This window comes from Equus asinus, chromosome 10 (genome assembly GCF_041296235.1).
Source record: "Equus asinus isolate D_3611 breed Donkey chromosome 10, EquAss-T2T_v2, whole genome shotgun sequence".
Classification (NCBI taxonomy): Eukaryota; Metazoa; Chordata; class Mammalia; order Perissodactyla; family Equidae; genus Equus; species Equus asinus.
In genome coordinates, this window is record NC_091799.1 from 51,479,372 (window position 1) to 51,493,296 (window position 13,925).

Sequence of the window (13,925 nt, forward strand, 5' to 3'; positions counted from 1 at the left end):
CCACCACTGGAGGGATGAGGATCCTTGAGACAGCTGCCTCGCTCTCCCCCCCCCCCCCACCTCAGGTCATGTTTTAACCGTATATGGCGCGGAGACATGGGAAATCCCTTTATTCACCACTGAATCCTCACTGCACACGCAGAATATAGCATAGAATCTGATTACCTAGTGACTCCTGCACACACTCTCTGGCGGAATCACCCAACTTATCATGCTTGCTTTGGGCAGGAAATTCTCTTCAAATAAGAGTCCCTAAGTAGGAAATAAGAACCCATGAACTGGAACTCAATTCCACCCTACAATAAGCAGCGCTTCAAGACTGAGGCTCACCATAATCCTAAGAGATGAGCCAGTTCACAAGCCTGATTTAATAAGCCTGGGGCGCCTGGGTTAAAGATGATGCTTACCCCAGCTTACCAACTCCCCCAAACTCCCTCTTCTGTGTGCACAGACTTTCACTGGAGTTTCAAGGAAAAAAATGTAGGTGAGGGGCCAGCCCTGTGGCCAAGTGGTTAAGTTCGCGTGCTCCGCTTCAGTGGCCCAGGGTTTCACCAGTTCGGATCCTGGGTACGGACACGGCACGGCTCATCGGGCCACGCTGGGGTGGTGTCCCACATGCCACAACTAGAAGGACCCACAACTAGAATACACAACTATGTGCCGGGGTGGGGGCGGTTTGGGGGGAAAAAAAATCTTAAAAAAAAAAAAAAATGTAGGTGAAACCAAATCAAGGCAGCTTGATGCTCTAGTGGAAACCTTTTCCAGGTGAGGTTTAATTGCACTTGTGTTAATTTCTTCATTAGACTCCTCAGGAGGGTGGCACTATATTTAATGACCAGATGCCTGGATGAAAAGATCTGCCCAGCCAGAGTAATAGCCCTCTTCTCACCATTCCCCGCTCTGGTGAGTGCCTCCAAGGGACAGGTGCTTGCTCGCATAACTGTCCAGGTCTCCATCCAGGCCTCAGCTAACCTCACAGATGGGCCAGGCTAAACGCCAGCTCCTTTCCTATGCTCGCAGCTGGAAGATGCTCTTCTCCTTCACGGAATGGGTGGTCTGTACCTCTCGGAGAGCACTTCTGAGGTCTACTTTGTGCTCATATGTACCATCCCAACCACCTGAGAGTGGATTCCCTCCTTCCACAGCTTGTAGAACAGAAGTCAAGTGCACGTGGGCTCTAGAGCAAGGCCTCTACCACTCAAAGTGACTGAGCTCTCTGGGCATCAGCTTCCTTATCAGTAAAAGGGAGAGAATTCCAGTAGCCAGTTAGCAAGGCTGTTTTTCTGAGGACTTAAGGAATACCTAGGGCTTCATAAATCCAGCCCCTGGTACACAATCAATCAAATACTCACCAAAACAGAGTGAGGACGAATGTATGCCCAAGCTCCCAGTCTGGGGAGGGGAACACAGTGGGGAAGATGTGACTCATGTTGCACCTCCATGCATTAAGGCTGACCGACAGGAGAGTGATTCATGTTTGACGTCACCCTTTCACAATAGGCAAGCAGGAAGTAATAGAGAAGAAAAAACGGGTGATGTCCAGTGTCCATTCAGAAAAGGTAATTCCAACCTTTACAGGCAAGTCTATTTACAGGCAACTATTTGCTAAAAGCCTTGAACCTTTTCAGAGAGTCAAGGATCAAAGATAAGCACTGCCTCAAGGCAAACAATGGGGTCCTGAAGGCAAGCAGAAAGAGCCACAGGCCAGGGCAGGTAACCAACTCTCACAAGTGCAAAGGAAGGATGCTCACATGGGTTCCCAGAGCAAACAGGCCCAGAGATGTCCTGAGAGAACACACAGAGGACTGGCAAGCTAAACTGTAGGCTGCACGTGCCTCAACTCAAAAGGGCTCCAACACTGGTAATTTAAAACTGCATTCCTGGGATTACAAAGATTTGTGAATTATCATCTTGAAACAGGTGAAGATGAAGGTGGTGTTATTTCCAGACAGCTAATCTGTCAGCTCAATGGTTTCTTAGTGTCAAAAGGAAAACAAATAAAGACACATACACACAACTTTGTAACTTAGCAGCTTTTTATAACTGAAAGCACTTCAGAGCCAGTGAATCTTTAATGAAAACAACCTCATATGGATGGTACCACCTCTTAACAAAACTCTTTCATGTACACAGTCTTGTCTGTTTCTCTTAATTACAGAACAGAAAGGGGAAACTGCTCAAGTAACAAAAGTCATGCCTGTACAGTAAGATTGTAATTCAACAGAGCAGAGCAATGGGATTAATGAAAGCCAACAACAGTAAATGAATGGGGGAAATATCCATAGCACATACAAATTTAATCCTCAAACTTCAGAAATCAGGGAGGAGCAAAGGAGGTTTTAATATGCACTATTCTTAGAAGTAACAGTTCTCTCCCATCCTCTGACAACTCTGCCCCAATTACAGCAGTATGAATTATTCAAGTTTATGGTATTGTATTTCCTACTCCTTCCATCAGACAGAGATTTGGTGTGGTAGAGTGGCAACATGCACACTGCCTGGTGTAGTGAGTTCATATTCCTAAACATAAGCGTGTTGTGCTGTACTTTCCCATCCTACAAGTTCTGTCTCCCTCAGCCTGCAGATTCAAGTGCATGTGTGAACAAATGTCCAGCAGTAGAGAGCAGGCGCTAAGCCACATAAGGGGACCACAGCCATAAATCTTTCTAATTCCACCCACACCCAACACAACCAAATGATCAGGCTGGCTAGCAGCCCACTGGGTTACCTTCTGCAACAAAGTCTCATGGCCAACTCCAAACCCTGGAGACAATTTTATGAACAGCAGCAGCTTCAGTGAAGAGTCCCAGAACAACAACCTTCCTTCATCTTCAGCCTCTGCAATAGGCCCATTCTGGAACATTCTGACATTCCTCATCCCCAAGAAAGAGAATAAGCTGAAAAAGATGGAGGGGACACAGGGGCCCTGGGCAGGTTTGCACCAGTGCTCACACAGGTTACTTGATGGCTCTGTAAAAACCTCTGGAGGACTTACAGAAGGACAAACCAAAACAGGCGCTCCATGATGTTTCTGTCATAAATTTGTAAATGTCTGCAAAAGCAGGATCCATGCAAAGACTAAAGTCTTCAAAACCATCAAGAGCCTTCTAATTAACATCATAAAAAAATTTCTCATTCTCCAAGACTTTAGAGTTCTGAGAAGCGCCTCCACCCCTAAGAAATTGTTCAATGTCCACGCATAGGAATTTTTCTGGAAAAAGGATCCATAGCATTCATCACATTCTCAAAGGGACCTCCGACTTCCCCTCAAGTTAAGAACCTATGCTCTAGTGAGAGGCAGGGCTGGTCTCATCCTTGGCCAGTGGCCCCTCAATTATTCTGAGCCCCTTAAAGGACTAAATAAATTCAACAGTGAGAACTACAGGAAAATGGTTACTCTAGTAGTGCATAACACTTGTTTTTGATTATGGAGATCTGAGTAGGCTTTCAGTAATACTAAAGGAATGCCAAGCAGCAGACTTTACAAGAACTTACATATAGAAACAGCTTAGCGAATGGCAAAACTACAACTATAGTTTTCGCAAGCATGGAAGACAGATAAATCCAGTCTATTGAAATGTTCTTGATTATGATTTCACTCATGCATTTATCTACCTGGTCTCTTACCGGAGTCTTTCCCTGCACTTCCTCAATAGTCTAAGCCCATCTCACCACCGTGCTTCCTGAGGCCTGTTTTTCTGGCCAAAGTGGGCCCTGTCAATGGTGGCCTGAGTTCTCTCACCCACCCAAGAGATTTCTGAGACTTGGCTTGACTCCTCCCAGAGTCCCCACAGCAGCTCCCTCCATATCTGGAACCTGGTAAGACGAATCATATCATTCATTTGATCCTCTACCAAAGGACTTGGAATACATACATCCTTATCCATCTTTACTACACTTTTCTTGAATACCTCATTCTAAGCTGATTTCAACTATTTCTGGTTTACGACCTAGTATGGAAAACTAGCTGTCCTTTCAGCTATCCAAAATTTCTTGCTTCGAGTGAGGAGGTACACACCACTTCTATGTCAACAAAAGTATCCCATCTAGCATGCCTCACAATGATGAGCAAGATGCTGCTGGAGCTACTACTTGGGGTGAGCAAGTGGAGGGCAGAGATAGGCTAAGGCGCCATGTTTGAAGAGAGGTGGTTCAGCATTCCCAGTCTGCACAAGGTCAGGGATGGGCAATGATTCAAGCCAGAGTCTTCTGCCATCAGAGTGCTACTGGGGAAGACTCACTCTTGACCTTGAGGTCAGGAAATGAGAGACAGAGAACACGCTCTGATGTCCCTGTTTGAGCCCCTGTATTCAGCTGTGCCAGAGGCACACTCCAGACTTCCTGTCACATCAGTCAACAAATTCCCTTTTGTACTAACTAGTTTTATGTTTGTCGTTTATACCAGAGAGTCCTAACCAATACAGCCATTTCCTAAAAGAACATACGTCTTAACTAAAAAGTTGGGAGGACAATACCTGAGAATAAAAGACAAGTAGCTTGCCATACACACAAAACACTCTTTATATACTTCCTGTTTTGCCTGTTGCAAACTACTGACATCCTTCGCCACTACATGTTTCCTCAACCTTCCCACCCCCTAGCCCCCCAACAAAGCTTCTAGCAAGCACTGGGCACAAGGAAGAAAAGAAACGAAAAACCAATGCAGTTTACCTGCTACTAAAGCATATCCAGACAGTCACCCTTGGGCAAATGAGGAAGAAACAGATTGCAAAACAGCCAAAAAAAAAAAAAAAAAAAAGTGATCAAGGTACCCACAGTTACCACTGAGTGCTATCTAAAACAATGTTATTTCATTGTTCTGACATGACCCGCAGTAAGAAATACATTGTATCACAGATACAACAACACATAAAATCAAAGCAAAGGTTTTACGAAATAGTCTTGAATGTGTGACACCTTTTGACAGTGCCCTTTTTTCCCTTAAACGACTGTAACCTACTAAACTCATTTCATTACCCATAGTTTGAAAAACACAGAATTAAAATAAAAATTACTTTCTCTTAAAATCTAAATTCTGTGGGGCTGGTCCCGTGGTCGAGTGGTTAAGTTCGCGTGCTCCACTGCAGGCGGCCTGGTGTTTCGTTGGTTCATATCCTGGGCGCGGACATGGCACTGCTCATCAAACCACGCTGAGGCAGCGTCCCACATGCCACAACTAGAAGGACCCACAACAAAGAATATACAACTATGTACTGGGGGGCTTTGGGGAGAAAAAGGAAAAAAATAAAATAAAACTTAAAAAAAAAAAAAGTCTAAATTCTGGTCAAAGTTCTTTGGACCCAAACCTGTTACCCCATTTCACATTCGAGAAACTGAGGCTTAGGAGAATACTCGAGTGGTCCAAGACACAGGGGAGGCTTGGTGTTCCCTCTGCAGCCCAGTTCTCTCACACACACATTACACTGGCAGGTGCCACACTCCCTGCAGTTCTCCCGTTTCAACCCTCACAGTAACAGTCTGCTCCCATGAAATATATACACTTCCTGAACATAGTGGAAAATGTTTCAAATGTAAATCCCCCAAATTTATCTCTCTTCCTTTTCTCTCACACAAAACAAAACAATCTCAAAAGCTAGTTGTCTGCAGGCACGTAAGTGTTACTGCTTAGGGCAGGACAACTGCGGACATTAAACACACACGAAGACACAGGAATTACTAATTCCTGTTTCTGGAATTTGCATAATACCAAGCCCAACATCTCTCCCCTGGCACTGCTTCCACCGTGTGAACAAACACAGAGTTCCAGCCTTAAATAGACACCAAGATGAGGAAGGTGACCACAAGCAAAGTGGGGCCTGCACAGCTCTTCTTGGAGCCCTTTAGGCAAAGCAAACACTCTCCCCTGTACCAATCCAAACACAATACACATCAGAGGCTCCCCCTTCCTCCTCCAAACTGAATACAATACAGAAAAAGGCCCTCCATCTTTTGCCCACCCTTCAACGCTTAAGCATGCAGACTCCATTTTACAAATAAGGAAACTGAGGTTTAGGGAGATTATGTAACTTGCCTGAGGTCAAGGCCAGAAGGGGGTGGGGCTGGGACTGAACCCTGACAGTGGACTCCGCGGTTCTCCCTCTCCAGTAACACAGCTCCACCCAAGCCCAACCAACCCTGCTCGCCACAGCCCAAAGTCCTAGAACTTCTTACACTGGGCAGAGCAGGCCTAACACTTGTCAAGGAAAAGATTGCAGAATAGCCTATACCTAGGGTGACCTAAAAACAGTATTTGTACGTCACAGATCACAAAGAAGAAATGGCATATTCATTCAAGTACTCTTAATTTGCCATTACATGCTCAGATTTGACCAATTTCTTAAAGAAAAATATCCTCCAATTGGGTTTAACACAAACAAGAGGCATTCCACATGGAACTGGATCCTGATGGCCCCTGGTAATGATGACCGGCACTGACTGTTTCTTCTGGTCAAAAGGCCCAAAGTCCATCAGCAAGACCTCAGCCTCCCAGCCAAGAACTCCACTTTCTTAGCCCATCCACGGAGGCCCTGACTTTAGACACAAACCTTCCTGGAGGCCAGAGTCCTTTCACCAGCCCAGATGTCAACACAATTCACATTAGGGGTGAAGGAGGCAGGGAAGGTATGGAAAGATACTGTGCTTGCGCTCTGGAAAAACTTGAGTCCACCAGCAACTTCCAGTGTCCTGGCCAGTGTCTTTGTTCAGAAAACCAGGTTTCAACGAAATGGGTAAGTCACATTTTAGGCCTGAGGATACACTGGGCCGCCTTTCCCTGCTGGCTCATTTCCCCAAACTCTGCAGCCAATATCCCAGGGTAGGTGCTGCATTTCCACTAATCCTATTATCACCACTTTTAATTTCATTATCCAATAAAAACAAATCCTCACTTAAAATAACCCCAACCCCCACTTTAAATCACCTCCTCCACTGGTCTCCACTCACAGCTCACGTGGAGGAAGACACAATACAGAGAGGATTCATGGTTTCCAAGCATGTCAGCTGGTGCTCCCTGCTAGCCCTCAGCAGCTCTGCTCTCCTATCTAGTTACCTCTTTCCCATCTATTCTTCACCCTGGGCAATGACAGCAAGTAAGCAGCTAACCCTGAGAGGACACCACCACATTTTATCCCGAGCTGAAAGACAGGGCAAGGCAAGTTGGGGGAAAGCTGAGTGACAGGCTGAAGGTCACACAGCAGGCAGCAGGGCCAGGATTCAAAACGATGTCTAACAGTGCAGCACTGGTGGTATAAGTCTTTGAAGCAGGCAGGCAAAAATGAGACAAGACTGGATACCAAGAGGCTGTTCAAGCCCTCCCCAGTCACACGCCCCATATCATTCAGATAACAGGGCTCCTATCACAGGGCCAGGAATTGCAAGACTTGATTTCGGGAAACAAAGTCCAACTCTGAGCAGGAGAGAGCAGAAAGGTCAAAGAGCAAGATCTCAAGATACTTCTGCTTCTCTGAAGCCCTCAGAACACACTGAAGACAATGTTTCGTTTTCACACAATTGATATTTGTGGGAAAAAAATGTTAAGAAGCTCAGCATTATAAATAAGACATCATCAAGCTGTGACTGGAGAAATGGAAATTCATGGAACTTTTCTAGAAAACTAATTTGTATCAAGTTTTCAAAAATGCCCACCCTTTGGTGGAGAGATTCCCTTTCAGGATACGAAAAAACAGAAAACTTGAAAATTGTATCCAAAAATAGTAGAATTAAATTATGGTACATTCCTCTGGTAGATTAGGCAACCATTTAAAATACAGCATTTTGGAAATGTTCACAATGTAGTATGTTTTGAAAATTTAAGCATTCAATCCGATTTTGTTACTCATGTAGAAAAACACTACAACAAAAATGAGATTAAAAGATAATTTTTAACATTTAAAGTTGTCTTATTCTGTATTTTACAAATTCTTTAACAGGACCACGCACCACTTTTGTTTAAAGAAAGAAACCCTTACAACCTTACTTTCAAGTGATATGGACCAACCAGTGCTACTCCCCTTCAGGGCTAGGTCAAGGATGGGACAGATGGCTGCTGTGCCCAACTCTGACACTGGAATCACTCCTCATCTATTACTTTAGAATGGAATACATTCCATGATTTATGCTGGGACGTGTGGATACAGTTTAATCAAGTTTAACCAGCTGTAGCCTGTTTAGACCAGAAAAAAATTAAGTCTTTTAAAAATCATCCTTTACAACAATAGTAGCACAAGTTTGGGGTGCATCTTCCTGTCTTCTGTGCCTTACCAGCATTTCAAACTGTTCTCCAAGAACGTACAATTTTAAAAAACCAAATGGGGATAAAACCACGCAGACTGTACTACATGTCTACATGCTGACATCCTTGCACTTCCATTTCCTCATTCTTTTAAATGGCTACACCACATTCCATTAAGCTTTTCTTTTAACATCCCTGTTAACGTACTAGAAAATCAATGGAGTTAAAAAGTCATTGTGCATTCTCAAGTCATTAATTACCCTGACCCATCAATTCCACTCCTAGGTATCTACCCAGAAGAGATTAATACATATGTCTGCACAAAATCTCATACATAATGTTCATAGCAGCACCATTCACAATAGCCAAAAAGTGGACACAACCCAAACATCCACCAACTGATGAATGGATAAATAAAATGTGGCATATACATATAATGGACTATCATTCAGTCATAAAAAGGACTGAAGCACTGATTTATACTACAGCACAAACCTTGAAAACATACCAAGTGAAAACAGCTAGGCACAAAAAATTATATATTGTATAATTCCTAAGTATCCAGAATAGACAAATTTATAGAAACACAGAGTAGATCAGTGGTTGCCAGGGGTTTGGGGGGGATGGAGAATGACTGAGAACGGATAAGAGTTTCCTTTTGAAGGAATGAAAATGTTCTAAAATTGTTAGTGGTGATGGTTGCACAACTCTAAATATACTAAAAACCACTGAACTGTACACGTTAAACTGGTGAACTGTATCATATGTGAGTCTTAAAGTTGTTATAAAAAAACTGAAAACAAGAAAATGACAGGATTTTACAATAGTGTATGCTCAAATTATACATAATTCATATTCAATAAATGGAGACGAATACATTCATAATGAATACACATACCAAAAAAAGTTACCGTGCAAATATCTTTTTGTCTTCCCTTCTACAGAGTAAGAGCTCAGGAACTAACTGTCGAGATGGATTGGCCAATCACATACACATGAAATCAGAATATTTAAAAAATTACTCCAAGTTAAAAAAAATTTTTTTAAAGATCAAGTTTTTATTGATAACATGAGATTCACGGTAAGAAATGCCATCCATACATATTTATTACCCACTTCATCTCCCTCTTAAAATACTTTTCCCAGGTCAGAGTTGAACCACAGCCCAAACCCACTCACCACATTTCAAACTGCTAAGTGGGAAAGGTATAGCAGACAGTGCACAGAAGCAGCTGCATGCCATGCTGCTTGGCCTATTAAGTTTACTGCAATTTCTAGGGATCTTAACATTATCTTAGTTAAAATTCTCATTTCCTGTCCTGTAAGTCATTACTAATTACGTCCACTGTTACTGATGATTTATTAATTTAGAAGGAATTATTTGCATTTGGCATCATGGACATGTCAATTCTTGCCAATTATCTCTCGCAGTTTATTCACTCAAAGAATATTTCAGGTGCTCTTTCTTCTACGCGCTGAAGATATACGAGAATAAAAATAGGCAAAGCCAAGCAAACCAAACCCTGCCCTCATAGCACTTACATTCTATAAAAAAAAAATTTAAAGCAATTTTATTTTTACAAACTCATGTCTTATGAATTAAATGAAATGTCAGCATCAACAAGGAATTCTCCATCGTTCTCATCTTGCAAATGTCCAGTCTTTTCTAAACCCTAAAAATCACCAAGATTTATGAAACATTAGTAGCAGTTTCCAATCACAACCTTTTCTTTCCTTTTTATAGATTTGCCAGGAACACAAAGGCAAACACGGTCTACTTTACAAGTTTATTCAAAATCAGAAAATTGAAGCACTCTTCATAGACACAATCATAACAGATGATGACAGTGGGCTGTCAGAAGATTTAACAGCCCAGAGTCTTCAAATCTTTGAGGTACCAAATGGTTTTTGCCTTAAATTAAAAAAAGAAGAAAATAGACTCCAATATCCCTCCAGAATCTGTAAATCTCAAATCATCCAATAAGCTGAATTGTGTAACACAAAAATATTGCACCCCCCCCCCAAAAGCAAAAGTGCAATTTAGTACAAAGATCACAACAAGTGGCTCAGAAAGGCAACTTTCGGAAACAAAGTCTAAATTCCTTTAAACAATTCAATAATTTACTGGAAATTTTACAAAGTGGCCAATGATTCCCTTGCAATTCTTTAGATAATTTTTTTCTTGTTCATTATCATCCAACCTAGGGAAACTAGCCATTTCGGCACCCCCAAAACAGCCAACCTGTCCTTAAAATGCAGACACTTTCGTGTTCTTTCACCTGTAGGCAAAGTTCCTTCAGCAATTCGGCTGGGGTTGAATTCTAGCAAGATACACACAGGTAGGCTCATCTCCTTCTAGTTAAGACCAACTAAAACCATCTTAAGAAACTAATTTACTCTACAGCTTGAGCCCTTAGGCATTACGCTCCCTGCCAAAGTAAGAGATATGGTGGATAACAGGGGAGAAATCTATTTTGTTTTAGATCAGGCTTTTCCTTCTCGATTTGGTCAATGCAAATCATCTGAAAGGTTTATCCTCCTCAGGCTGAAGATTTTGGGGGAGGGGAGAAGGAGGTGGTTATCTACAATGCCTGGGTGGAAAAATAATCCCTATCCAAATTAAAGCGAAAGGAGTGTTTTATTAAATTATTGGCAAGGTCATAAAAACAGATGGTGCCATCCAAAACCTTCTTGAAATTGAAAACACATTCATAAGTCCTGTTGAGTATCGTCTTCTTTGCAACTTCCAAGGACTACAAATTCCAAGGACTGACAATTTAAGGAACTTGACAGCCCCATTCATAAAAATCTCCCGACCATTATCACAGCACCGAAGAGCCAGCAGCTCAGAGGTACACTGAGACTTGATTTCTGTAAACACGGACAGGTAGAGCCCTCTCGAAAGTAAGCAAAGACACTTCAATCCTCACGAGGCAGAGACTCCAAGACGCCACTTCTTGCATCCCACACACACACGAAAGTGGACCCAAGGACCAACGCCACAAATCCCACCAGATTGCATGAAACATTAGACGAGAAAACAAGCAACACTTCAAAAAACAATGCGTGGTCTGGAGTAAAAGAGAGACTAGCCACTCAGCAAAGCACATGACTCACCCACCGGCCTGAACGCAAGTATTTACACTGTCCAGCACACCACAGCGGGATTTCCCAGCTTCACGCGGGCCCTGCCCCGGGGGCATCTCGGCTGAGCACAGTGGGGCTATTTCTGTTTTTTTGTTGTTTGGGGGTCATTTTATTTCGCTGAATCACAACTCCCGCACATCCCCAGGCCAAACCACCGCTGCGCACCACACCGCCGACCGACGAGGCCCCGGCGAGGCCGCCTGCGAGCGCCGACCGAGCACAACAAAGCGCCGGCGAGGGGCTGCCGGCTAGGGGCTGCCGGCCCGCGCCGCTCCCAGGGGCCCGTCCCGGGCGGTGAGCAGCGCAGCGCTGCCTCCGCGGGGCCGGCCAGGGAGACGAGGAACTGGGCGGGAGCGCGCGGCCGGCCGGCCGGGAACACCAGGCGCCGGCGGGCGCACCAGGCAGGCCCCCAGCAGCGCCGCGCCCCGGCCTGTGCCGCCAGGGCCGGGAGGGGCAGCGCCAGCGGCCGGCACGCCGCGCCCGACTTACCGGCCCCGCGCGGCCGCTTCCTCCTCCTCCTCCTCCTCTCTTGACAAAATGGCGGCGGCAGGAAGTGCCGGGCGACTCGGCCCGCCCCCCGCCCGCCCCCGGCCGCCCGCTGCCGCCGCCGCCGCCCGCACCGCCCCCCGCCCGCGGCCCAAGGCGCCCACCGCCGCGCCCACGAGCCGGCCGCCACGCTCGGAGTAGGCGCCCCGGCACGGGCGGGCGGCGCGGCGCGGAGGCCACAGGCCGAGCCCGCCGCCGGCCTCCCGCCCCCGCGCCGCGCGGCCGGCGGAGGAGCGGGCGCCCGGGCTCCATGACGCAATGCAGGTGACGCGTCCGCGCCGCGAGCCCCGCCGGCGGCCCGCGCGCCCGAAGGGCACCGGCCCTCACCTGAGACGCTAGGCCGCACGCCGCCGCCGGCCGCCCGCCGCCGCCCCCTGCTCCGCGCGTTGCCGCGCGGCGCCGGGGCCCGCCCGCCGCGCTCACAGGCCCCGCTCGCCCGCGGGCACCGCCGGCAGCCGCCGCCGCCGCCGCCGCCGCCGCAGCCACTGCCTTGGCTCCTCGGCTGCCGGAGAGCAGAACAAACAGCCCAGACGCCGCCGCCGCCGCCGCCGCCGCCGCCGCCGCCGCCGCCAGCGCACTGACGTCACCACGCACGCTGCGCGCGCGGCTCCGCGCCGCCGCCGCCCGACGTGCGCGCCCCGCACCCTCGCCCGGCGCGAGCGAGCGAGTCCAGGAGAGCCGGCGGCGGCGAGGTGAGTGAGGGAGACGCGCGGGTGGTGAGGGAGAGGAGGCGAGCCCTCAGACCGAGAGAAGGGCCGCAAGAGACCGAGGGCCGGAACCCCTCAGAGCTGAGGAAGGACCCAGACGCCGAGGGGGTACCCCTCAGACCTGAGGAAGGACCCAGACGCCGAGGGGGGGACCCCTCAGACCTGAGGAAGGACCCAGACGCCGAGGGGTGGACCCCTCAGACCTGAGGAAGGACCCAGACGCCGAGGGGGGGGACCCCTCAGACCTGAGGAAGGACCCAGACGCCGAGGGGGGGACCCCTCAGACCTGAGGAAGGACCCAGACGCCGAGAGGGGGACCCCTCAGACCTGAGGAAGGACCCAGACACCGAGGCGGGGGTGGACCCCTGAGAGCTGAGGAAGGACCCAGACACCGAGGGGGGGACCCCTCAGTCCGACCCATCCGAGTCAGGGCTGGGCCTGAGAGAAAGATGTGAAGGCAGAAGGGGATGCCTGGTGATAGACCCTTTAAGGGGCGGGGGGCCGGCCTGGTGGCACAGTGGTTAAGTGTGTACGTTATGCTTCTCTGTGGCCCGGGGTTCGCTGGATCGGATCCCGGGTGCGGACATGGCACCACTTGGCACGCCATACTGTGGTAGGCGTCCCACGTATAACGTAGAGGAAGATGGGCATGGATGTTAGCTCAGGGCCAGTCTTCCTTGGCAGAAAGAAGAGGACTGGCAGTAGTTAGCTCATGGCTAATCTTCCTCAAAAAAAAAAAAAAGAAAAAAAAAAGAGAGGACGGTGAGGGGAACCCCAACGGCTGAGGGCAGTGTGGAGGAGGGATGCCTGTTTGAGGCAGGCCCGGCTGCGGCCGGCTGACACGTGTTGAAGGTGGCCGAAGTAGGGTGGTGCTGGGGTGTTAGGGTGGGGGAGCTGCGATGGGGCGCTGGGGTGCGGGGGCTGTGACCAAGGCCGAGGAGGCATCTTTCGTGGCTGCCTGCCGCTAGGATCTGGACTCAAGGTGCTGGGCCCCAGGCCTAGGGCACTCTCCCTCCAGTTTTCCCCCAGCTGACCTTCTTGTCCATAAGACTCAAACCACAGGTCAGCTCCATAAAACAAGGAGATGAGGCGTAGGTCGCTTGCAGTTTAAAATGACGATTCTGTGACAGTTTATGCCCGGGAAACATAACCTCTTTTCCCTTTTGCCCTTGTCTTTACTCTGAGCATTTTTAGTCACATCTTTTAAAAACTGCAAACTCAGTTCTTCTAAAAAGTCTAAGCAATTGAAAATTTCCTGATGGCCCTTTCTTTCAGAATATATTGATACACTAGAG

General features: G+C 47.5%; 1 protein-coding gene across 2 annotated transcripts in view; it reads right to left on the bottom strand.

Moving 5' to 3' along the window:
- Positions 1-11,877, bottom strand: part of BRD4 (bromodomain containing 4) — an 89,215-nt gene extending 77,338 nt beyond the window's left edge. For both annotated transcript variants that reach the window (XM_070519273.1, XM_044779339.2), the window contains exon 1: positions 11,348-11,877. In XM_070519273.1, coding sequence (XP_070375374.1) covers positions 11,348-11,433 — 86 coding nt within the window. In that variant the 5' untranslated portion in view covers positions 11,434-11,877. The remainder of the gene's footprint in view (positions 1-11,347) is intronic.
- Between the last annotated feature and the right edge of the window lie 2,048 nt (positions 11,878-13,925).